The 26,823-nt window shown below is 46.4% G+C and overlaps 1 protein-coding gene across 2 annotated transcripts in view; it reads left to right on the top strand.

Annotated features, from left to right (window-relative positions):
• The first annotated feature begins 698 nt into the window (after positions 1-698).
• ARHGAP31 (Rho GTPase activating protein 31) overlaps positions 699-26,823 on the top strand; it is a 91,707-nt gene continuing 65,582 nt past the window's right edge. For both annotated transcript variants that reach the window (XM_073308932.2, XM_073308922.2), the window contains exon 1: positions 699-888. In XM_073308932.2, the coding sequence (XP_073165033.1) occupies positions 789-888 (100 nt within the window). In that variant the 5' untranslated portion in view covers positions 699-788. The remainder of the gene's footprint in view (positions 889-26,823) is intronic.

Here is a 26,823-nt window from a genome sequence, read left to right as displayed (position 1 = left end):
CAGCAGCATCTGTTTCTGCTCTCGGCGGGGGAAGGGACCCCTCCCCCGGCCCTTGCAGAGCTCTAGCACCGGCGTCTCCGGGAGGGAAGCGTCCCGGGGGGAGAGGGCTCCGGAGAGAGGAACCAGTGACCGGAGCCGGGCACTGATCGAAGCCATGTCTGGTCTCGCCTCCCCCCGGGCCTCCCCGAGGCGGAGCGCTGGTGGCCCAGGCAGCGCCCGCTCTCAGGCCGGCCCGTTATCTGTCAGGACACCCCCCCCCCATCCAGCTCCTCTCTCCGCCTCCTCCCCGGCCAACTTCCTTCCAGCCTTTCCTGGGCTGGAGCGTCCCCGCAGCGGCGGCGCGGCGAGGGGGGAGGAAGGCGGCAGCCGGAGGAGCCAGGGCAGGAAGCGGGCTCCCCACTCCGCTCCCGGAGGCGAGAGAGCGGGGCCGCCGGCTCGCTCGGCCTCTGCCCGGGGTGCTGCGGTCCGTCCCCCTCCCGCCCCAGCTAGCGGGGCGCCGAGGAACCGGGCGGGGTTTGCTCGAGGAGCGCCCCCGCCCCGTCGTCCAGCTCCGCCGCGGGCACCGCTCCGGCGCCGCCGCCCCCGCTGATGAGAAGCCCGCCGGGCCCGGGCTGTGCGCGCCGCGGCCGCCTGCCTGCCGGGCAGCCCGGTCTCGCCCGGACCTGCCGGCGGAGCGCTGCGGCCGGAGCCCCCGTGTCCCGCCCCGGGCGCGGGGCAGGGGCGGCGGTGTGAGGGGCAGCGCGCGGGGCGGCGGCCGGAGCGGGGCGAGCCGCTGGCGGGACTAACTCATGAAGAACAAGGGAGCGAAGCCGAAGCCGAAGAGGAAGGGAGCCGCGGGCGCCTTCGGCTGTGACCTGACGGAGCACCTGGAGAGCTCGGGGCAGGATGGTAATCGCCTCTTCAGGCCCTGGGGAGGGCCGGGGCCGCGGCATGTGGGATCCCCGGGCACGGGCGGCCGCAGCGAACGGCCGGAAAGCTCGCTGCTGCCTGACCTCCTCCTGCAGGGTGGGGCGAGCCGGGCCGGGGAGACTGGGTGTGTCGGGGGAGAAGGGGCTGATCCTGCTTTCCAAGGGCTCCAGGTTGGCAAGCCAGGGTCACGCCTAGGGTCTGCTCCTTCCAGGCTCTGAATTGCCACTGAAGTCCATGGGTCAGTGCTTAACTCACCTCTAGGCTTGGCACTGTGTAGCCCCGGCACTTCTGGGCTTGCCACATCCCTTATGAATGTGAAAAACTTGCTTGGGACCTGCTGCCTAATTGCTTGAGCCCGGGCAACTCTCTCATTCCAAATGAAGCATGGGGGGAGAGGGCACTCAGCACCCACACAACAGGGTCTTAAAGAGGAACCCGGAACGCCCCTTATCCCTATGTCCAGTAAGGCTCCCATCTCCTCTTTCAGTTGCTGTGCTGGGCAAGGACAGAAGGGATGAGGGAGGGACGTGTGTGGGGCTTCAGGGGGTCAGCTGAGATCATATAACCACATCCTTGCTTGGTCTCTCTCTATCCTCGCCTCTCCTTCTTCTGGGCTTTCAGATGAGCATGTGGTCAGGGCCAGCTATAGGTTTTTTGCCACCCCAAGCAAAAAATTTGCCACCCCAAGCTCAGGTGGGGCTGGGGCTCGCAGGCGGCGCTGGAAGCGGAGGGAGTGATGTCACCTTCTCCCAGCGCCTGCAGGGGCTTGACCCCCTCCCCCACCTGCTGCGCAGAGAAGCCCCAATACAAGGGGTGGCACAAGGCAGCGCAGCAGCCAGTGCGCAGATGAGGTGGCGCAGCCCCGGCTTCCCGGCAGGACTCGCCCTCTTCTCCCTAGGTAGCGGCTGTGCCCTGGCAGCTCAGCATCCTGGGGCTGGGGCTTCCCCTTCCCGCTGTGGCCGGAGGCGCGGTGCCCTCGCCCTGTCTAAGTGGCGCAGCTCCGAAAGTGCAACTGCCCCCCCCCAAAAAGGATGGCCGGAATGCCGCCCCTGGAAATGTGCCGCCCCAGGCACGTGCTTGCTTTGCTGGTGCCTAGAGCTGGTCCTGCATGTGGTGGGTCAGACTGGGGGTGGCTGCAGTAAAGTCAGAGGGTTTTGGTTTTTAAATGACTGGTTTGGGATGAGGAAAGGAAAAGAGCTGATTTCTTAAAAGAGGGATGGGATGATGGGAGAAGCAGCTGAGACCTCAACAGATAGTCTCTGCTTGCCAAGTAGATGGGGAAAGAATAAATATGTGTCTGCCCCAGCTCCTCCATCTAAGTTAGCATAATGTTCCAGTTACTGAGTTACTTTCCCCAGATTCGGGCTACTCTGAGTGACAGAGCTCTTGCAGCAACGTCAGCTCCATGTAGGGTGGGCCTTACAATTGGGTCTTTCACTCTATGATGATTAGGATGATTAATGATGTACTTAACATGCCTGCCTTGGCAGAGAGATAGACTAGATTATGTAGTAAATCTTTTCTATCACACATGAAAGATGTGCTATATATGTGTGTGTGATATTCATATACATGTGCATGTTACATATGTGCATCTCTCTGGTTAGTGCAAAAGACAGTTTACAATGCAAATCAGCAGTAATGTTAAGTACTTACAATATCTTCTACGTATACAGTACCTTAATGCCCAATGCTCCAAACAGCAAACAAATATAACACATTTTAAAACAATGATACACGAATTATGTGTGCTAGTGAATTCCACCCATCACCCCAGCAGCCACCTCTGGTGAGGAGCTGTTTACAGCAGCTCATAGCAACGCTGCACAACAGTTTAGGATAGGAAAGAGCAAGCATATCCAGTGGAAACTGCTGAGGCAATTTAGAGGGAAAGAACAGCATTGTCCCAGGTGAAATTAGGCCAGGGCAGCTGGACTAAAAAGCAAGCGTTTATTACAAAAAATACAGTGGGTTGTTTTTTTATGACAATGAGTGGTGATGACCTTGTCTTAGGTGTCATTTGTAGGATGGTTCACAATTCAATCTACTTACATGGTCTGTCTTGAAAAGCAATGTGGGAAAATGTGGATATCCCTTTCTCGTATATAATACTGTGTTATTTTTTGAATAGTATGTCACATTGCCCAGTGCTGTATGATTCAGAAATGAAAGGCCCAATTGTTATATATTCCTTTAGAAGGATATGAGTTAGATCATAGGGTAGAAGTTAAATCAGAGGGCTAGGGGAGGATGGAAGAGACGTGGGAGCATTCATTCCTCTATTAGCAGGATCAATACTCATGAAATAAAATCTATCAGAGTGACTGTGAGGGCAATGAGGGGGCCAAATGTCACTGATGGGTTTACAAGCCTGCAGCTCTCCTCTAATTGGAACTATGGGATGAAATTCGAAGGGCTGTGAAGGCATGGAAGATAATTGTCAGTGGGACAATTTAACTATCCAAAAATCAACTGGCTGCAGGAACAAGCCAGTATCCCTGCAGGCAGGGGCTTTGTGGAGGTAATAGGAGATAACTTTCTCTCCTGTGCAGGCAGGATCCTAGAGGGTGTGAGTACGTTTTGGGGGGGAATGATGCTGGCTTTAGCTATTGCCTATTCAGAAGCAATATGGGACCGAGGTGCTGGTCCAGAGCATCTGGTAGTCAGGACATGGGGATGGAGCACTTTGATTGGTGTCCAGAAAAGACATTCTAATGTGGAACTTTGTGAAAGCAGATTTTCAAATGCACTCAGAAGGAGTAATTGGAACAGCAGGCAAGGGTGTAGAAGGGACTGGAGCCAACTCAAACTGGTTCTACTTCACACAGAGTGGCTTTTTCCCAGCTTGCAAAGCTGCCTTGTACAGTGATTCCACAAGCTCTCATAAACCAGTGAGTGTTAGACCAGCTCTGTGCTTAGAAGGGAGATCTCTAAGGAACATCTGGGTGCTGCAGGATGTAGAGCTGGCAATTCTTTATGGTTTTCTTCCCTCTGGGTCAGTACATAATCATTAACTCAGCATGCTCTTCAGGGGTGCTGTGCTCATAGAATTTAAGACCAGAAGGGACCATTGTGATCAGGCAGTCTGACCTCCTGCACATCTCAGGCCACAGAGCCTTACTTATCCCACCTTGTAAAGAACGCTAACCTCTGGCTGAGTTACTGAAGTCCTCAAATAATGGGGTGCTGCTTTTCAGATGAGAGATAATACTGAGCTCCTGAATTCTTGTGGTCAATTCATTTAAGAGCCAGTGGTGTTTTTTGTAAGGGCTTTAGTCCTGATGTCCTTACCAAATTCCAATGGAGAAAATTATATTTTGCTTCAGGTATTAACTTTTCTCCTTCTATAGTTTTTTGTCCTTAATTGTTAAACAGCAACTACATTCCACCCCAGAGATGGCTGTATTTTAATGGTGGATGAGAAGATGCTTCTGTATTCCTTACCTACTATACCTAAGGCTTAATTAACAATTGCTTGTAAAGTGCTTTACAATCATAGGATGAAAGTTGGTGTAAAAGTACAAAGTAGTATTATTAAATAGGGGCAGAGAGTCAAAATATGTTAGCAGGTATAATGGATGGCTCAGGGCATTGATAATGTGATACTGTGCATTTCTCCTCTAGGATAATTCTTCAAGTCCAGCATGGATCAGCAGGGGCTGAAAGTTGTTGCTGTTTGATGTCTGGTTGGTTGCCTGTGTGCAGGGGTGGAAGTAACTTAAAGGACTTACTGGTACGCAGCGTGGCCGGGTCCTGGACAAGGTTGGGGGGAAGGCTCTTGGCCCCCAGAAGGTGCGGGGCCTCAGTCGGAATAGGCGGGGCTGGGGCCAGACTCCCCCAGGCAACCCTTCAGTGCTGCCCGGCCCATGCTGCCTGGGGCTCTGGTGGTGATTTAAAGAGCCTGGGGCTCTGGCTGCTGCTGGGAGCCACGGGCCCTTTTAAATTGCCGGGCCCTGGGACACTGCCCCTTTTGTGGGTATGGTGCTTAAAGCACTGCTGTGGCAGCGCTTGAACGTTGGCTGTGTACCAGCAGCCATTTTCTTACCGATATCCTGTACCGGCTTACTTTCACCTCTGCTTGTGTGAAATGTATTTGCTGGGTCTCAATCCGGTTCCTATTATCACCGCACTTGATCCTTCCTGCCTTCCTTGACCGTCTCAACTGAGTGGGTGGGGTGGGGTGTCTGAACTCCCCTTTTACCCTTAGAGGTGATCCCTCTGGGGCAGAAATGAAGCACATTGGTTGACTGGAGGGTGACAGAGGGCGCTGTACCTTTTGTGGGGATAAACCAGTACTGCCAGTCCTAAGCATTCAATAATCATGAGTCGGCTGCCCCAAAACATGAGATTGGTTTAAAAATCATGAGATTTTCTAAAATGACAAACATGGGGCTTTTTTCTTTGCCTTCTGGTTTCTGAGCTTTTGGGGTGCACTCAGCTCACGATGTCCAGTTTTTCTCTGCAACTGGGAGAATCAGAAACTCTCTCTCTCAAGAAAAAAAACAGAAAAGCTTCAGATAACCCCCTTGTTCCAAGACTGGAGGAGCTGCTCTGTGTCCCATCTTGTCCCATTTGCAGTAGAGTTAATTCTCCTGCTGCTGTACCCTTCTGTGGTTTGTTGCACATCTGTTTCCTGCATGATGCTGTCTGATTGGGATGCAGTGACCTCAGATTTTCCCCACACCGCCCCCCACCCACTCTCTGTAGTTCCCTCAATGGCTGAAGTCCTTCGCCGATAGCACCCAGAGCTCTTTAAATGTCTTTGTTTGACTCCAGTTGTTGGTTTTGTTCTCTGGCTGAAAAAGTGGGGTTGCTTCGTTAATGGCCCTTGAAACAAATGGCCCTCTTGTGCTCAGTGGTTGAGGCTCCTTCTTTTCATGAGCAGAGGACTCTGATGTGGCTGTGAAGTGGGGCCTGCTAGCAGTGCCCTCTGGAGAGGAAAAAGGGGTCAGTGTTTTCTGGCTGCTGCCAATGTAACACTCTGCTCACCCTCCTGCAAGCCCTGAAATAGTATTGACCGTGGGGAGACAACTATGGAGTTTAGTAGTGGGGGTGCTGGGCCTGGGCCAGGGTGGGCAAGGCTTGCCCCGGTGGAGGCTGGATCGGAGCAAGGTTGGAGGAAGGCAGTCCCTGTGCTCTAGACACACTACGACTTGTTGCTCTTTGTAGCTCCTCCCCTTCACTGTGGCACAGCCCCCAGGTGGGACTTGATCACATTGTTAATCTCTAACCCCCCAGGCCTGAGAGAAGGTTATTTAGTCAGTTCATCCAGCTATCCATATACCAAGGCCAAATCCTGAAAGCCATACTCACATTTGACTCAGGCACAAATTTCCACTGAGTTCACTGGGAATTTTGTCTGAGTTAGGACTTCTGGATTTGCCCATTAATTAATAGGAAACCTTGGTAGCAGGTCTGGGGGTCGCAAGATTGTTTGCATTATGGGAAATACCAACCCTCACCACTAACTTCTCATCAGGTAGATGCAGCCTGTCCTATGCCTCAGCCATTATGGTAAGATTCAACAACAGGGCAGCTTGTATAGAAACTAGAACATGTTGAGAACGGTTAGTGCCCACCTGGCAACTGACAGATCAAGAGGAGCCCTGTGATGTTTGCACATGGGGAGGGAAACCAGGCACAGTGCTCCTACTCTCTCTGGGTTGGATTAAGACATAGGCATATTTTATATGCCTAGTGCCCAGCTGCCGGAGACAGGTGACTATGTCAGAATCACATATTTCATTTGATTTCAAGTAAATCTCCAGCCCTCCTAGTTACATAGAAAAGCTTGAAAATCTGATCCAAGTGTGAGCACTGCATCAACATCTTCCTGAGCCTGCAGACAGCCTCAGACACACAACAGGGTTTCGGAAAGCACAGACAACCAAGGCCTGTCCTCTTGATGACCCTCAAAAAGGATTTAAAATGACACATGAAAACAGGACTTCTTGTTCTGTTGTGTGGGAGTGTTTGGCTGGAGCAAGAAGCAGAAAATGACCTTGAATCTGTATGGATCGACATCCCAACAGATAAAGCTCAAGATATGATATTATTTGGTGACTGCTACAGACCATCAAATCACGCTAGAATATGTTATGTGACATTCATCCTGTTATCTATAATATGTTGGGAAAAAACCCTGTATGATCATGGGGGTCTTCAGTTTGAATGACATATGCTGGAGGTCTCATGTTGCCAGTACTAAAACGTATTTGGAATTTTTAAACTTTATAGATGACAGTTTCCTAACTCAAAACGTGTTGCAGCCAACATGGGAGAATTCTATAGTACGTCTTGTCCTAACAGAGAAAGAGGAACTGATAACACAACTAAGAATTAATGGCCTTGATCACATTAATAATGTGCAAGCAGAATAAAGTCCAGACCAGTACTATATATACTTGGTGCTTTAATAGGACCAATTTCACAAAACCGAAAACAATTATGAGCCAAATCAGCTTGGAGGAAGAATTTAAACAGAAAAGTGTGAATGATAATTGGGAATCATTTAAGAGGACTTTACTAGATGCCTCAAAAGCCACAATCCCACAATTGAGGAAGAAGGCCATGCTGGTTAAAAAACTGAATAGATTTATAGGGGAAGTGAAGGTTATCTGTAAAAAAATTAAAAAAATATATTGAACACATGGAAGAAAGGGAAAGTTGATAGTAATGAATATACATCAGAAGTTAGGGATTGTAAAAAATTGATGAGGGCAGCAAAGGGACACAAGGAAAAATCTCTGACCAACAGAGTTAAGGACAATCAGAAGGAGTTTTAAAAATATAACAGGAACAAAAAGAATCCTGAGAATGGTATTGCTTCATTACTAGATGGAAATGGTAGAATTATCAATAATAATGCATAAAAAGCAGAGGTGTTCAATACATATTTCTGTTCTGTATTTGTGGAAAAAACAGATGATGTAGTCTTATCATATGGTATGAAAACAGTCTTTCCATTCCATTAGTATCTCTGGAGGATGTTAAACAGAAGCTGCTAAAGTTAGGTGTTTTTTAAAACAGTAGGTCCAGTTAACTTGCATGTAAAAATTTTAAAAGAGCTGGCTGAGGAGCTTGCTGGACTGTTAATGATGATTTTCAGTAAGTCTTGGAGCACTGGACAGTGCTTCCAGAAGTCTGGTAGAAAGCAAATGTGCCAATTTTTAAAGCAGGTAAACGGTCTGACCTGGGTAATTATAGGCCTGTCAGTCTGACAGTGATACTGGACAAGATAATGGAGCAGCTGTATAGGACTTGATTAATAAAGAATTAAAGGAGAGTAATGTAATTAATGCCAATCAACATGGGTTTATGGAAAATTATCCTGTCAAACTGACTTGATATCTTTTTTATGAGATTATAAGATTGGTTGATAAAGGTAATAGTGTTGACATAATATATTTAGACTTCTGTAAGACACTTAACTTGGTACCACACAACATTTTGATTAAAAAACTAGAATTATATGAAGTTCACATTTCACATGTTAAATGGATTCAAAGCTGGCTAATTTATAGGCCTCAAAATTTAATTGTAAATGGGAAATCATCATCATGTGGGTCTGTTTCCACTGGGGACCCGCAGGGATTAGTTCTTGGCGCTACATTATTTAAACATTTTTATCAATGACCTAAAACAATAAATCATCACTGATAAAGTTTGCAGATGACACAATGATTGCGGGAATGATAAATAATGAAGAGGACAGGTAACTGGTTGAGAGCGATCTGGGTCACTTGGTAAACTGGGCGCAAGCAAACAATGTGCAATTTAGTATGGCTAAATGTAAATGTATGCATTTTGGAGAAAAGAAGGTAGACCATACTTACAGGATAGGGACTCTGTCCTGGGAAGCAGTGACTCTGAAGAGGATTTGGGGGTCATGGTGGAAAATCAACTGCTGGCCCTAGCTGAACAATGTGATGCTGTGATGAAAAGAGCTAATGAGAACTTGTGATGCATAAACAGGGGAATCTCTAGTGGGAGTAGAGGTTATTTTAGTAGTAGAGAAGTTTATATTTGGCACAAGTGTGATTGCTGCTGGAATACTATGTCTAATTCTGGTACCCACAATTTTTACAGGATTCAGAGAAGAGCCACAAGAATGATTAAAAGATTAGAAAACATGCCTTATAGTGATAGACTCAAGGAGCTTAATCTATTTAGTTTAACAAAAAAACAATTAAAAAGTGATTTAATTACAGATTGAGCATATCTACATGGAGAACAAATATTTAATAATGGGCTCTTCAATATAGCAGAGAAAGGTATAACACGGTCCAGTGGCTGGAAGGTGAAGCTAGACAAATTCAGACTGGAAATAAGGTGTACATTTTTGACAGTGAGGGTAATTAGCCATTGGAACAATTTACCAGGATTATGGTGGATTCTCCATCACTAATAATTTTAAAATCAAGATTGGATGTTTGTCTAGAGGATCTGCTCTAGGAATTATTTTGGGGAAGTTCTGTGGCCTGCATTATACAGGAGGTCAGACTAAGTGATCACAATGGTCCATTCTGGCCTTGGAGTCTGTGAATGTAGGAACTCAAACTAGGCATGCAAAGGATACAAGCAAGGGATGAGGATGCGTATCTCTCCAGGACATGGGAGTGGAAATGACTCCACAATGCCATTCCCTACTTCCTCTCTCCACCGACACCCATCCTTAATATCCATCACCCTGTCCTTTCCAATACCCACTTCCTCAATATGGATCTTCTTCTCAGTCTCCCCGTACACATCACCTGCTCTCACAGTACCCTTTACTCCTGGTCCCATTACTCGTCCCTCATTGCTCTCCCCAATCCCTACCATACAACCCTAAAATCTCTCCCCAGTGCCTATCATTAATCTACCAATATAAATCCTCCTCCAATAACGGTGTCTCCAGTACCCATCCTACAGTATCCACCGTCTTTCCACTCCCCGTCTCCATCACGTCCCGTACCCTCTCTGCCAAAGCTAATAAAACCCTTCTAACATTCCTCCCTCAACACCCATCTCTTCACACTCACCGTTCCTATAGAAGAAGCATTAGGATGACTGCATTGAGTGAGCATTAAAACACGGCTCATTTAGTGTTAGGACCCTAATAAAAAAATACTGCAATTTTGGACCGTAATAGCTCTCCGAATGCATTGCAGTAGCACTGTTGTGCATTGTAATGTTTCAGAGCATTACTGTAGGAGATATCAACATTTTTTTAAGGAGGTAAATTAATAATAATTAAATACTAAATACTTTGCACAGAAGAAAGAAAACACAGAGCCCTAGCCAGTTCTCCAGTCACTTACTCCCGATCTTGGGACAGTATCTTGTCACCACATCAGCCATAATGACCATGTGCTAGGGAAACAGAGTTTTATGCCATTTATTTTACAGTCATACTGCTGCCCTTGCTCCGATGAGCAGGGAGACCTACCTTGCAGGCAGCATGTGATTTGCTGTAAGGAGATGGTCCAGATGGAGCCAACTTTGAAACCTGCTGTGCAGATGTGAAGCTGGCTTCTCCAGGCCATGTGGCTTTGCAGCCGCACGCATAAGCGTGCTCAAGCATATGTTTGTATGCTGTGTTATCATGCATGGATGTGTGTGTGAATCATAGAGAGAGAGAATCATAGAATATCGAGGTTGGTAGGGACCTCAGGAGGTCATCTAGTCCAACACCCTGCTCAAAGCAGGACCAATTTTTGCCCCAGATCCCTAAATGGCCCCCTTAAGGATTGAACTCACAACCCTGGGTTTAGCAGGCCAATGCTCAAACCACTGAGCTATCCCTCCCTCCATGTGTGTCCTTGCACACATGTATGTGCGGAATGTTTTGATGCATTGCTCTGTGTGTGCAAATGTATTTGCATGCTCATGTGAGTGTTTCTGTGCACAGGGACATATGGGTGTGATTATATACAGTAAACACCGAGGTCTGTGTAAGCTAGTTTGTGTTTGTATGTTCATAAAGATGTGTTTGTGTGCATTGGGGTCTGCCTTTTTAAGTATGTTTGTCTGCAAATGAAAGTGTGTGTACAGGGGTATGTGTTTGCCTTTATGACTGTGCAACTCGCAGGCCTATATTTGTGTGTAAGAATGCATGCACAAACCCTCACTTTTATGAAAAGTGCTGAAGAATCATTAATGCCCATGCAGAAGACATAAGAGGGCACTTCTTAAGGTCTCATTGAAAAGACCCAATGTACATCTACTGCAGAAGGATGAAAGGCTAGATTGTCCCTCCTGTGTTTTGAATGTGGAGTGCCAAGGATTTCAACCTTGAAGTTTAGACTTCTAAATCATCTCCTTACCTGGGTATCAGCTGGAGAACATATTAAAATGAATGTCACTAATATACTAATGCAAATAAATTCACTATACTATGTGGAACATGTTGCAGGCTGTCGACTCGTGGTGTATATAGATGTATGTGTGTGGTTTCTCCTCAGGTTGGTGTTTCCATGGTCTTGTGGTGGGCAGAGACTGCAGGCTCTGAGAACTGGAGTCAGTTTCAAGGTGCTGTGATTTGACTCTTTGAGGAATGTATTAGTAAACTGAACCCCTCCCAGTGAGTATGGGACCAAACTTTTTTTCAAGACAATTGCTGCATAGGGAATCAAAGGTTGAATGTATGAACTACGGGGCATGTACTCATGTGTGGAGGGAGAAGAGGGATGGTATCATGGAGCACCTGGGTCTGCATAGGTGAAGGGGGTGCTTCTGTAGATTCCTACATAGATGTAGGCAGCCACAATGGATAGTGTGTGCAAATATGTAATAATCCCAAGGTTGCTTTCTCTACACCCACTTTCACTAGCAGTGCGTCATATTGCAGGTCCCAGACATCAGCCTTTATAGCAGCACTGTGAAAGCAACAAGAAAGCAAATCTGAGCTGGGTGTTAACACTGGAAACAATGGGAGCAGAAGCCATCTGTTTGCTGTTGTTACTTCGCTATTCTTCCTTGTTTTGGATGTTGTTTGTATTACTTCCTCAGTCTGTTTGTTGGTTTCTGGGAGCTGGGTTTTCATATCCCTGTAGCTTGGTTGAAGATTTGTGTTGCAAGCACAGCTCTCCTTGCTTTGTATCTATATTTCCCTGGCTAACTCATGTGTGAATCACATATTCTGGGTCCAGGCTGCTTCCTGCTTTACATTTACCTCATCAACCACTGCATGAGACAGACATGTTGTTTGCATGCCTCCCTCTGTTTTGATCCTGCATTTCCCTTGCAAACAGTATGAATCACATGTTCTGGCTGCATAATTTGAACTAGGTTTTACAGAAGACACATTCTGAATTAGCAAACATTTTCTCTTTATTGGTAACAGCACATTTTATCTAGACTTGGTCGCAAACTGCTGGGGGCTGCAGTATACAGGATTTCACAGCTCCAAAAGGCACAGGGAGATGAGATGCTAGCATGATACAAAGGCAACAGCTGAAGTAAAGATACTGCAGAACTCTTACCCAGATTTGACTTTTCCCAAATTTGAGTTTTTGATTTTGGAACTAGATTTTGGGTCAGGCCCCGCTCTAGACTGGAGCTCTCATGATTCAGACACAGTACCAGAATGGTTAATCTGTAACCGTGGCCTTATGTATATTCTGCAATTCTACAACCACCATATTTGCTGCAGAGTATACACTGTGCCACGGATTTCTGCTTCAGTATCTTAGTTCTCATTTAAAAAAAATTGGAGTCCTCTTAATCGTAGAATCATGGGATCATAGGACTGGAAGGGACCTTGAGAGGTCATCTAGTCCAGTCCACTGCAGTCCTCATGGCAGGACTAAGTATTATCTAGACCAGGGGTGGGCAAACTTTTTGGCCCAAGGCCACATTTGGGTGGGAAAATTGCATGCAGGGCCATGAATATAGGGCTGGGGCAAGGAGTTGGGGTGCAGGAGGGAATGTGGGGTGTGGGAGGAAGGGTCTCAGGGCAAGGGGTTGGGGTGCAGGAGGGGTATGCGGTACTAGAGGGGGCTCAGGGCAGGGGGTTGGGGTGGGGGAGGGAGTGTGAGGTGTAGGAGGGGGTGCGGTGTGCACGAGGGGGCTCAGGGCAAGGGGTTGGGGTGCAGGGTACTGGAGGGGGCTCAGGGCAGGGGGTTGGGGTGCAGGAGAGGTTCTGGGTGCGGGCTCCGGCCCAGCGCCACTTACCTTGTGCGGCTCCTGGGTGGCAACGGCGTGCAGCGGGGCTAAGGCAGACTCCTTGCCTGCCCTGGCTCCATGCCGCTCCCAGAAGTGGCCGGCACCATGTCCCTGCGGCCCCTGGGGGCGGGGGGGCTCAGAGGTCTCCGTGCACTGCTCTTGCCTGTGGGTACCGCCCCCCACAGCTGCCATTGGCTGGGAACGGGGAAATGTGGCCAATGGTAGCTTCGGGGGAGGTACCTGCAGGCGAGGGCAGCGCACAGAGCCCTCTGCCTCTCCCCCGTCCCCCAGGGGCTACAGGGACGTGGTACCGGCCACTTCTGGGAGCGGCGTGGGGCCAGGGCAGGCAAGGAGTCTGCCTTGGCCCTGCAGCGCCACAGGGGTGGCAATCCTGTGAGCTGGATCCAAAACCCTGATGGGCCGGATGTGGCCCGCGTGCCGTAGTTTGCCCACCCATGATCTAGACCATCCCGGACAGGTGTTTATCTAACCTGTTCTTAAAAATCTCCAATGTTGGTAATTTCACAACCTCCCTAGGCAATTTATTACATTGCTTATCCACCCTGACAGTTGGGAAGTTTTTCCTAATATCTGCCCTTAACCACCCTTGCTGCAATTTAAGCCCATTGCTTCTTGTCCTATCCTCAGAGATTAAGAAAAACAATTTTTCTCCCTCCTCCTTGTAACAGCCTTTTATGTACTTGAAACTGTTATCATGCCCCCTCTCAGTCCTCTCTTCTCCAGATTAATTGTGAAGTAAAATTTGAGACTATGAGCTGAGGGTGAGTGATGCAGTGATGTCTGTCTGAGTCAGCAGCCATCCTGAAACAATACCTTTAACAGAGTGAACTGCTTGATTCATCTTCTTTGGGATGTTGACTCAGAATCCTAAAGATGATAACATAAATGTAAACATTGCAATTGGTGCATTGCTGATCATATGGGAGACACATCCAGCTAACATGCCTGTCCTACAATCCCAAACAGCTTCCCAGGCTTTCCCAGTGCCAAAAACCCCAATTGTCCTCAATCCTGCTCCTCAAATCCTTCAGCTTCTCCCTTAACAACTTCTGCAGTCCAGTTATATATTGTCAACACAAACATCTACAACAGTCAAAGACTGACATGGACTGCACAGAGGACATTGTAGCACAAATTGAATTTAGTGTCAAATTAAATAATACAGAGGTTACTGTACTGATTGCAGAGGGGAGTTGGGCACCCATGCGTCAATAATAATAATTGGGTGTGTGGAAGGGAAATAAAATCATAGGTGGAGAAAACACCCTTGACTTTAGTAGGAGCCCAACCTCTTTCCTCCCCCTACTACCAACAGCTAATGCTGTGTGCCTCAGCATCAATGCAGAAGCTCCAAACAGTGCCCCTGTCTAGGCACACATATAGGCAGGGCAGAGACAGTAACACAAGTAGCTTAGTGTTTAGTACTATTGAGTGAACATGTGAGACAATTCCTATTATAAATTAGCCTCAAGTTTGTTTAAAACTCAGGCCAGGGTCGGACTTTGAGTCTGCAACTAAACAAGAAGGGAGGGGAATTTGGTATTTGGTTATGACAGCTTCAGATCACACTAGTGCTGAGAGTCCTTTAAGGTACTGTGGTTAGATCCTCTGTGTCGTAGTTAGTTCTGCAGTCCCACTGCTGCTGAGCTTGAACAACGAACAAATGGGTGCTTTATTAACACACAGATTTCATAATAGGTCACACACGTCTATGCAGGATCTTTGTCTAAATAAAAGCATACAAATAAAATTCTGGGGCAGCAATGTATGGTGCCTGCAGTGGCCTCCCTCCCCTGATGATTCTTGGTCGGCACACGCCGCTGTAAAGCGATCCCATGTGCACCAGCACCTGACACATGCCCAGACTCTTTCACAGAGGCTTTGTTGCATGCCCCTCCCTGGAGTGGGGAACAGGCAAGAGGATGGGGAATGCATGTCCTGCTGCCAGATTCTCAGCTGCCTGCTGCTACTCTTGGAATTCTGCTCTAGCAGCTGAGCAGGGTTGCAGCTATTCATCTTCTGCTCCTGTTCCTTCCATGTTTAGAGCTTGACTAACTGAATGCCTTCAGAGATGCTAATATCCCACATGCTCCCCAAGCCCAGGAGCAGCTCAAAGACTTATCATTTGGAACAGGAGGCTATGTCTGTTTCTACAATTATAGAACCGTTTAAAAAAATCAAACCAACCTACATCTTAGGCCATGCGTGGGCAAATTTTTTGGCCTGAGGGCCACATCGAGGTTCTGAAACTGTATGGAGGGCCAGGTAGGGAAGGCTGTGCCTCCCCAAACAGCCTGTCCCCTATCCGCCCCCTCCCACTTCCCGCCCCTTAACTGCCCCCTCAGAACCTCTGATCCATCCCAACCGCCCCCTGTCCCCTGACTGCCCCCCCAGGATCCCACTTCCCGCCCCCTGCTCCCCGCCCCCTTACCATGCCGCTCAGAGCAGCATGTCTGGCAGCTGCGCTGCCCGGCTCCAGCCAGCCATGCCGCTGTGCTGCCCGGCAGGAGCTCGCAGGTACGCCGCCCAGAGTGCTGGTGACACGGCGAGCTGAGGCTGCAGGGAGGGGGGACAGCAGGGGAGGGTCTGGGGGCTAGCCTTCCCGGCTGGGAGCTCAAGGACCGGGCAGGACAGTTCTGCGGACTGGATGTGGCCCATGGGCCATAGTTTGCCCACCTCTGTCTTAGGCCCTACTTTACATTCTCCCAGTTATAGCTGGGTTGGGACATGGTTTGTGAGACAGCTAAAGGTTGTCGTGTTGTGTGTCTCTGAAACTGGGTCAAACTGGGTCAAAAACCTGGATGGTCCAAATGGGCAGAGGACAGTCATGTTGTAATTGGGTCCCTTGACTTATTTCTAATTTTAGTAAAGGCAGGCAATTAGACATAAGCCCCAACCAAACTCTCAGATCCAATCCTTATTTAAAAAAATACCACTGTGATTGCCACAAACACTGCAGTATCTGTACTGTATATTGTTTGGAATTGATACTGTAGTACTTCGGGTTTTTTTTAATAAGGTCATCTTCAAACCCTAAGATGAGTTCCAGATCAGAATTGAGTAAATGGCCCCTGTCTTTATAATGGGCTGAATCAAAACCACTGATCTGAGCACCCCTAAAACTTAGATTGTGGATGTTTGGAAATCTGGATCCAAATTGTGAAATTTGAGCCTATCTGTATTTCAGAACAATAATGTTTCACATGTTCTGTCTCTGGCAGTGTGTGCTATTCAGTATCTTGTTGTTGGCTTGCACCAAGAGAGGCTGGCAGAGCAAGTGTGTTAAACAAGATGTTGGAGACTCTCAGAGTCTCATGTGAGGCCTGCACTGGTTTCCTTTTTGAACTTCCTCATTAGTGGGTTGCTTTGCTTATAGTAATGATGGTTAAACCTCAGAAGTTTGAGTTTTGATCAGGGAGGATGATCCTTCGTTCTGGATAACCATCCAGAACGTCTTGGGTCTGTGTTGTAATTTGAATGAAATAAACAAGCAATCAGCAGGATCAAATTGATGATAACAGCTTTGAACCATATTGCTCTTCTTTTACCTCCCTTCTCTCTCCTGTCCTGTTTGCCTCTAGTGCTCTCAAGTGGGTTAAATACCTGTCTGTCATTCTGCTGCAATAGTGAAGAAGATTAAGTGGATGTAGAGTTCTAAACATGGCAGACCTAAACCTACAGCCTTAAACTGTGCTTGAAGCACTTTCATATACACTATCCAGGACTGGAGTCTTCCAAGGAAATCTGTTGCAGGAAGTGGTGTTGATGATTCAGTAGATAGATGTTGGCCTTCCTTCTCACTCAACACAGTGAATGCACCAGGATGGTGTGAGGAGGTACTGCCCTTTGTTAAAACAAAGGGCCGCCTGACTGCTTGAGCACTGTTAAAAAATGCTGGTTTTCTTTTTTTCCCCAGGATAGAGAAGTTTATGGTGATTATCTGGTCAGATTATCATTTGCATATGTACTTTCTGCATCCCTCAATTCCCTTTCTACAGTTTCAGTTGGATCCATGATTTGTCTTCATTCCCTGTCCTGAGCTGTTGTATAGTGTTTCTGTACTCTGTTAAACAGCAGCCGCATCCCAGCCTAGAAGGGAAATAATAATGGTTCCCTGTGTCTGATTTTAGTGCATCTTTTATTATAGAGATTAAATTTTTGTAAGGTGGTGGAATGATTTAGCAGAAGAAAATACAGTTGCAGTCAATCAGCAGGGTCTCTTCCTTAAGGGAAGAAAATTAAGTGACCATAGATAAGCAAAGAGAAAACTGTTCCACGTTTGGGATTCAGCTCGGAATTGTGACCTTGATTGTGGCACCCAGCCTCCCCAAAGGCACCCTGTCCCTTTGGCCTCCCTGGGTTATACCCCACCTGTTAAAACCCTGTGCCAGAGATGGGGTAAATTGACGTTAACCCCTTGTTCATGGGGGGTCCTGCCCTCTTCCAGAGCCTCACTGTAGAACATAAAAAGGGATGCCACTCACAACCCAGGGGAGACAAATAGCGTCCTTGATGCCCTGCACGGTGCTTTAAGAAAGTCCCTTTAGCTGCTTTGTGCCTCAGTTTCCCCACCTGTTAAATGAGGCTGCTAATCTTTGGCCATCCCTCTATGCAAGGATCATGTCTACCAAGGGGGTTCACTGGTGAGTTTTTAAGTGGCTGAGGAGCCTAGTTCGTGCCCTGCAGGTTTTCCCACAGAAGTGACAGGTGTAATTTTGGAGGAAATCTAGTTGTTGGCTGGACTGTTGTGCCCTTTCTTTCCTCCCTTGTCGCTTCTCTGTTTCCTGAGCACGTCTGTTCTCCTCCAAGTGAGCTGTGGCTTGGTGTATGGGTGGCGCCACTGTGTTCTGTTCTGCGCCGAGTCCTCCCAGTTTGTTGGGTTGATGCCTCCCGTTTTAAGGTGTACTTTCAGTATGTCTTTAAAGCGCTTCCACTGCCCTCCGTGAGCCCTGTTTCCCTGACTTAACCGAGATAAAAGTACTTGCTTCAGGAGGCAAGTGTTGGGCATATGTGCACAGTGGCCAGCCCAGCAGAGTTGGTGTTTCCTGACCTGCACTTCTATACTGCTGATGTTGGCTGCAGAGAGAATGCTGATGCTAGTGCGTCAGTCTTCCCAGCTGATCCTGAGAATCCTCCTGAGGCAGTGCTGTTGGAACCACTCCAGCCATTTGAGATGTCGTCGGTAGGTTACCCAGGTCTCACACCCATAGAGAAGGGTGGGGATGACAACTGCCTTGTAAACCAAGATCTTAGGGATCTGCAAACAGGCACCATAATTGAAGACTATTGGCACAGCGGATCCTGTATTCAATTTCTGTGTCAATGATGGCTGTTTGCGAGAGGTGGCTGCCAAGGTATGGAAAATGGTCCACATTTTCCAGGGGTTCTCCACTGATGGTGTTTTGTGGAGTACAAATTGTAGTTTGTGCAGATGAGGGTTGGTAAACTACCTTGGTTTTCCCAATGTTGAGAGAGAGACCCAGGCTGCGATAGGCACCTGAAAAAAGGTTTAGGATATTTTGCAGGTCGGTCTCGGTGTGTGCAAGAATGACTCCGTCATCTGCATACTGAAGGATCAGTGATGTTAATTAGATTTTGTTTGGAGATGTCGGAAATTGAGGAGTTGACCATCCATGATAGTACTGGCCTATTGTCCCTCACAGAAAGGGGCAAGTGGAGCTTGCAAAGCTGAATTAGTTCCTCTTCATTAAGCACTTTGAGATTCTAGCGGGTGGGGGTGCTGGAGAAGGCAAAGAGTTATTTATATCATACCGCAAACCCCAGAAATCAAATGGCAAGTGCAGCAGCAGATGCTGCAGGATTCCAGGCTGCTTTGGGCCTTACTTGGGAGTTCAGAACCCTTGCTTTCTCATGGGAACAAGGCTGTGGAAGAATCCCACACCCAAACCCAAGGCAGGCTATGTGTTACATGTAGGGCTCAAATATTAAACATTAAGAAGGGGGCTCCTCCTCTTCTCCTCCCCTCCCCCAGTGTCATTAAGCATCCTGCTTACACATAAACCTTCTGTTTATTATCTGGGAAGGGAAGGGGTAAGGGCTATCTCTGACTGACTGACTGACTCCCTCCTTCCTCTGGCTGTTTGCACGTTAATTAGCTCATCTGTACGAGACAAGCTTGCAGCCCTACAGAGATGTGATTCAGTGACCGAACAATGTCCAATTATCCCAGCTCAGGGAGCGAGAGGCAGGCTGCTGGCACGTGGATGTCACAACCCCAGCCAGATGGCTCCTTGAACTTACTTGGCTAGGGCCAGTAACACTGCTTGGGGAATTTGAGACGTGTCAGCAGTTTCAGCCGAGCACTTTTCCGAACTACCAGCAACATAGTTGTCTGAAATATTAGGAATGACTTCGCTCCCACCAAGAGCCCATTGAGGAATGCACAGAATGGAAGAAGCTGCTGATGACTTGAATGCTCAGCGGCATAAAAATTCATATGTGAAATGAGTCTTTGGAGTCTCAAGTTGTTTTCTTTTTCTGTGGGCAGTTTAATAACGTGGTGCAGACATAGTACAGTAATAACACCTTAGCTTTCTGAAGGACCTTTCATCTGAAAATGCTTCATCCATCTATCAGTCTATTAATCTGTCTAAAATACAGACGCAATCGGAGGGAGTATAGGCCTGTAAATAGGGCACTGCAATAGGTTCAGGATTCTACTTCAGGGTTGCTGTTGACTTACTGTGTGACTTTGAGCAAGTCACTTCCCTGCTCTGTGCCTCAGTTTCCCCATTTGAAAAATGGGAGTAATGATACTAACCCATCTTTCTGAAGAGCTATGGGTGAAAGTGCTCTGTGTGGACTCATTATTATTGTTACACGGTTTGAAGGGTCTTGGATCTCATGAATTACTTCACCTATTACTGAAATGCAGTCACCTTAGGGAACATAGGAACTGTCTTTCTGGATCAGACCGTGGTCCATCTGGTCCAGTATCCTCTGGCTGACAGTGGCCAGCACCAGCTGCTCCAGACGGAGGTGCCAGGAATGGCAGAGTGGACAGTTATGGGATAATATGCCTGTAAGGGAAGTGCCTTCCTGCCCCCGGTGGGATAGTGGTTAGCTTATGCACTGAAGGATGAGGTTTTATATCTTGAAGAGAACATGGTAGCTCTTTAATAGTACCTAGCAACACTGCCCAACACCTTAGGACAGGAAAGAAAAAAAATAGTGTCTAAATGAAAGAGCAAAAGGGATAACCTGAACAGGGATTTGGCCAGGGCTCTGGCTTTAACCCTGATATTCTGGCAAAGAGTGCTAAGAGAGCTTTGGAGACCAGAACCTCCATTCTGCAGCCATTCTAAAAGACAGCACCTTCAGCAGTCCAGCCTTTCCTGAGCCCATGCTTGGATATTAGTGCTACTGACTCATAGCAAAGACTGCCACCACCACCTAGGTTTATCCTGAAGATCTCTTATCCAAGTACTAGCTACGTCCTACCCTAATTAATTTGTCACAGCTGATATCACAGCCAGGGGAGCAGCTGGCTAAAGAAATGGCTGAAAGGAGCAGAGTGTGTATGAGAGATGAAAAAATCCTGTGGTGGAGCAGAATGGAGGGAAAGAATGGGGAAATGAAAGAGAGGTGAAGGTGGCAGAGAGAAACTGTGTGAGGAATCTGCAAGCCAAATAATGGTGCTGAATGAGAGCGGATGGCCGTGGGGAAGGTGCAAAACTTTCTGAACAAGACTTAGAGTCATGGCAGATTTAGTGCTAGGGGTAGAGCCAATGGAAAGACTCTTCTGTTTAGGTAGGTACAAGACAATTACACTGCCAGCAACAGATGTAGTGCTCAGGAGAGGCAACAGAAAGAGAGAGAGAGAATATAATATAGAAGTGCAAAGAATTCTTTTTATTATCCTAATCCCCTATTTCCAGACACCGAAAAACATTGACCTTTTTCGGTGAAATTGCTCCTGGTTGTTTTCAGTCTAAGAAACAAATCTTGTTTTGGAAAGTTTGAGAAAATGCCATTCGGCTGTTTTCTGTGTGACTGGAACATGAGCAATCAAGCTTTTCACCAGTTAAAGAAATTTGCCCACTGTTCTTTTAATGCCTGGATAATTAAAAAACAAAAACAAAATACCAAGCTTCATTCTCAGAACAACGCCAAATTCGATGTGTCCATGGAGTGCTCCGTGATCACCAGGTATTGTGCTTCACTTGAAGAAATTTGACTTTGAAGTAAAGTCATAGACATTTAAAAGTTGCCTTCTGAGAGTGCATCAGCTTCCTTAATTCTGGAAGCATGCACCATGGTACAAAGATCTGAAAGTGCTCACATTTCATAGTCTCCTAGAAATGAGAAGGATAGTTGATTTACCATGCAACAAGCCATCAAAATGTAAGGAAGTTTGATTAAACATGAGCTCAACACTCTTTTCCTGCAACAACTCTCCTTATATTGCAACTTCTGATTTCTGCTGTATAATTAACGTCTTAAAGCCAATGGCACAGCAAACTCTACTTGCAGGACAAGTCATTTGAGGATCTATCTAGAAGAGACACAAAGGAAGCAGGGCCCAGAAAAAACAAGCATTTGGCATTGGAATGTTGAGAACCCCAGTGTTGTAGACTACATGGGGATTTTCTTTTGTTCTTCATGCCCTCTTCTTTCTTGTTCTCTACTCCCTCCTTCCTAGTTCCTTCCCTTGTTCCTCTTTATTCCCAGCAGCTACCCAGTTCCCTCTCCCCGCCCTGAATCACTGGGCAGATGGGCTCTTCATCAGGGAGAGATTTAGTAGCACTACTGGAAATGGTGTAAAAATGGGGATTTAATCAGGGTGCTTGCAGCGGACACTATTGGCCAGGGGGTTCTCAGAATTCAGAACACAGAACAGTTGCTTCTTTCATAGACTGCTGTGGAATAAGCACAGATCTGTTCCCCCCAGGGCGTTTTCGTGCAGCAGCAGTCTCTGTGAAATAGAACTTTGCTGGGAACACATTTCCTTTAGTGACCCCAGGTACCAGCATGCCCATATGAGAGCCTCTTTATTTAAGGCCTGCATTGGGTTGTCCTCTTCATGTCAGCTGTGAACAGCCCTGTCCTGGGAAGTGTTTAGAAAAGTGGCCAACCTGTCTCTTAAAGAAAAACAGCGGTGGGTAATAAAATAGTTTCCAATCCCTTGATCCAATGCAGCCAAGTCACTAATAATTATCTCCTTTAATTTTTTTTATATAGAAAAGGCATCTAAATATGACATATCAAAGTAGGAAGCAGCCATATGGTCATCCTGGTCATATGAATCAAGTTGGGGAGGTAAGAGCAAAGAAAGAGAGACAGACACCAGCAGGAGATTCCAAGAGGACTTTTTAGTTCTGTGTTTTTTTTTCTCTTTTTGTTTAGTGTGCACATCCATATAGCACTAATATTTCTTACCAAAAAGGAACTGTGGGAATCTCCTGATGTTCCCTATCTCTCCAACTGCAGCCCTGAACCTTCCTGTCTTGATACATCCCATCAGTCTGTGTTTCCTGATGGATTTGGCAAACCCTGGGATTACACAGTGGCCCAATTCATCTCAAAGGACATTTTGAAACATTTTCAAGTGTTTTTAAATACAGCTTTGTAATTTCCTTGTTTAACTTTCTGACTGACTGAATTTTCTGAAGTCCTCTAAGGCAATAATGAAAATCAATGCTGCTTTCCTTCACCGGATTTTGCTGTTGCTGCTTCCAAGTTTCAATGCAGGTGCAGAGGGGTGAGTGGGTGCCTGTTGCCCTCTGATTATTAGGATCATGGCTGTACTGTTCCCTGAGTTCTTGTTTTCCAATCCTCCATTTTAAAGCCATCTATAAAAATTACCATCAGGAGTGCCCATGCTATTGTGTGAAAGGGGTGTTAGGTCACACAAGCTCTACTAAGGTGGCCAATCAAAATGTATGAAACTTCCATAACAAAGTCTGAAAGTAGGGGAAACCTGCCTGGATTTAGGTTTTGTTATGAACTAAACCTGGGGCTTGGTTTGCAAACCCTTTGGCCAAATCTAGAGCATTTTTGAGGCAAACTTTGGTGGCATTTTGGGTTTAAGCTGGGCCATATGAGTAGAAACCAGGTGAAACTTGAGAATCTCGGCTGAGTTTTGCTGTCAGTTTGTGGCTTTGTGAAGAAAAACTGGAAATAAAAGATTTTTATGACCTAAAACCGCTATCTCACCCAGTCCCAGTGGCTGCCTGAAATATATTTGCCCTGTGGAACAGTATAATTATATCATGGCTTGACACTGCATCATGATATTGCAGCAACTGGATTGCCACAGTGCGACACTGCATCGTATACAATATTGTAACATTTGGGTCCCCATGGTGTCATGCTGACATTGTGCATCACAGCTGTTTCAGGATGTGAATATTTGACATCCACTCCTTGCTGTGTGATGCCTGGAAACTGGAAATAAATACAGAACTGTTTAAATGTTCTGTAAGCCAGCTCAGACCAGTGATACTGGGACTGGCCTGCAAATGTCAGAAAAGCTGGTGAATCTGGGCTCCCCCCATCTTTAATATAAAAGACACAGGTACAATAATAAGCTAGAGGCAAGCGACAAAGATGATCAAAGGGATGGAATGCAAGCCATATGAGCAAAGGCTGAAGGAAATGAATATGTTTAGTTTGGAAAAGAGGAGATTAAGGGGGGACGTGATAACAGTCTTCAAATACTTGAAAGGCTTACATAAAAAAGATGGAGAAATTTTTTTCTCCCTTGCCATAAGAGCAGGAACAAGAGGCAATGGGTTCAAACCACAGCATAGCAGATCTAGGAAGTTTTTCCTGAGATTTAATCTGTCTGTAAAAACAGTAGGACAATGGAACAGACTGCCTTGGGAGGTTGTAGAAGCTACTTCACTGGAGGTTTTCAAAAGGAGGCTGGATAGCTGTCTGTCTTGGATGGTTTAGACATAACAAATCCTGCATCTTGGCAGGGGGTTATACTAGATGACCCCTGCAGTCCCTTCTAACCCTATGGTTCTATGAATTCCAGAATAAACTGAGAAACAAAGCTTCACCTTCAAAAGGAGGGCTTCAGTGCTGGCATATCCCAGTGAGAAGCCAAGGGATGGTCCCTTCTCGCCTTAGAATCTATGAATCTGTGAAGCTGGCTTGGGTTGTATCCAGGTCCTGGGATATCCCAGGTCCGGGCCTAGGGGGAGGAAATATATACAGCTTCCCATCCTTGAATCCTACTTGGCCTATGTCTCTGGAATCCCAGCACAGAACTTCTTGCTGTTTATCAGGCTAAGGTGAAGAGTGAGAAAGGCCCCACTAGGCAACCTGTCTGATTCCAGGTTTGTTCTTTTCAAATGGCTCTGAAGAGAGTTGAGACAGAGAGGCAAATTATGGATCTGAATATCCACAGTGTTCGGGGTGCTCAGGGCCAGTGTTTTTCATATAATCATAGAATTGGAATAATAGAATCATAGAACTGGAAGGGACCTCAAGAGGTCATCTAGTCCAGTCCCCTGCACTTGTGGCAGGGCTAATTATCTAGACCATTCCTGACAGGTGTTTGTCTAATGTGCTCTTAGATTCCACAACCTCCCTGGGCAATTTATTACAGTGCTTAGCCACCCTGACAGTTTGGAAGTTCCTGAAATGTGACGCCTGGTACTGGACACAATACTCCAGTTGAGGCCTAGTCAGAGCAGAATAGAGCTGAATAATTACTTCTAGTGTCTTGCTTACAACACTCCTGCTAATACATCCCAGAATGATGTTAGCTTTTTTTGCAAGTGTTACACTGTTGACTCATATTTAGCTTGTGGTCCACTATGACCCCCAGATCCCTTTCTGCAGTACTCCTTCCTAGGCAGTCATTTCCCATTTTGTACGTGTGCAACTGATTGTTCCTTCCTAAGTGGAGTATTTTGCATTTTTCCTTATTGAATTTCATCCTATTTACTTCAGACCATTTCTCCAGTTTGCCCAGATCATTTTGAATTTTAATTCTGTCCTCCAAAGCACTTGCAACCCCTCCCAGCTTGGTATCGTCCGCAAACTTGATAAGTGTACTCTCTGTGCCATTATCCAAATAATTGATGAAGATATTGAACAGAACTGGACCCAGAACTGATCCCTGTGGGACCCCACTTGTTATGCCCTTCCAGTCTGATTGTGAACCACTAATCACTACTTTCTGGGAATGGTTTCCCAACCAGTTATGCACGCACCTTATAGTAGCTCCATCTAGGTTGCATTTCCCTAGTTTATTTATGAGAAGGTCATGCGGGACAGTATCATAAGCTTTACTAAAGTCAAGATATACCACATCTACCACTCCCCCCCCCATCCACAAGTCTTGTTAACCTGTCAAAGAAAGCTATTAGGTTGGTTTGACACAATTTGTTTTTGACAAATCCATGCTGTCTGTTACTTATCACCTTATTATCTTCTAGATGTTTGCAAATTGATTGCTTAATTATTTGCTCCATTATCTTTCCAGGTACAGAAGTTAATCTGACTGGTCTGTAATTCCCTGGGTTGTCCTTATTTCCCCTTTTATAGATTGGCACTATATTTACCCTTTTCCAGTCTTCTGGAATCTCTCCTGTCTTCCTTGACTTCTCAAAGATAATCTCTAGTGGCTCAGATATCTCCTCAGTCAGCTCCTTGAGTATTCTACGATGCATTTCATCAGGCCCTTGTGACTTGAAGACATTTAATTTGTCCAAGTAATTTTTAACTTGTTCTTTCCCTATTTTAGCCTCTTCTGATCCTACCTCATTTTCACTGGCATTCACTGTGTGAGACATCCAATCACCACCAAGCTTCTTGGTGAAAACTGAAACAAAGAAGTAATTAAGCACTTCCGCCATTTCCACATTTTCTGTTATTTCCCCCCGTCCCCCCATTGAGTAATGGGCCTGCCCTGTCCTTGGTCTTCCTCTTGCTTCTAATATATTTGTAGAATGTTTTCTTGTTACCCTTTATGTCTCTAGCTAGTTCGATCTCGTTTTGTGCCTTGGCCTTTCTAATTTTGTCCCTACATACATGTGTTATTTGTTTATATTCATCCTTTGTAATATGACCCAGTTTCCACTTTTTGTAGGACTCTCTCTTTGATTTTTAGGTCACTGAAGATCTCCTGGTTAAGCCAGGGTGGTCTCTTGCCATACTTCCTATCTTTCCTACTCAGGGGATAGTTTCCTCTTATGCCCTTAATAATGTCTCTTTGAAAAACTGCCAGTTGTCTTCTGTTGTTTTTCCCCTTAGACTTGCTTCCCATGGGATCTTACCTACCAACTCCCTGAGTTTGCTAAAGTCTGCCTTCTTAAAATCCATTGTCTTTATTTTGCTGTTCTCCCTCCTACCATTCCTTAGAATCATGAATGCTACCATTTCATGATCATGTTCACCCAAGCTGCCTTCCACTTTCAAATTCTCAGCCAGTTCCTCCCTGTTTGTCAAAATCAAATCTAGAGCAGCCTCTCCCTGGGTAGCTGTCTCCATCTTCTGAAATAAGAAATTGTCTCCAATCCATTCCAATAACTTATTGGATAATCTGTGCCCTGCTATGTTATTTTCCCAACAGATGTCTGGGTAGTTGAAGTCCCCCATCACCACCAAGTCCTGTGCTTTGGATGATTTTGTTAGCTGTCTGATGATTTTGTTAGCTGTCTGACTCCATCTCTTGTTCAGAGCCCTGTGCTCTCTCTGCTGTGTGTGTGTGTGTGTGGGGGGGGGGGGCAGGCAATCACCGGTCACGAGCACAGGATGTATGCATAAAGC

The sequence above is a fragment of the Lepidochelys kempii genome, chromosome 1, assembly GCF_965140285.1.
Source record: "Lepidochelys kempii isolate rLepKem1 chromosome 1, rLepKem1.hap1, whole genome shotgun sequence".
NCBI lineage: Eukaryota > Metazoa > Chordata > Testudines > Cheloniidae > Lepidochelys > Lepidochelys kempii.
This window is presented reverse-complemented; position numbering and strand designations above follow the sequence as displayed.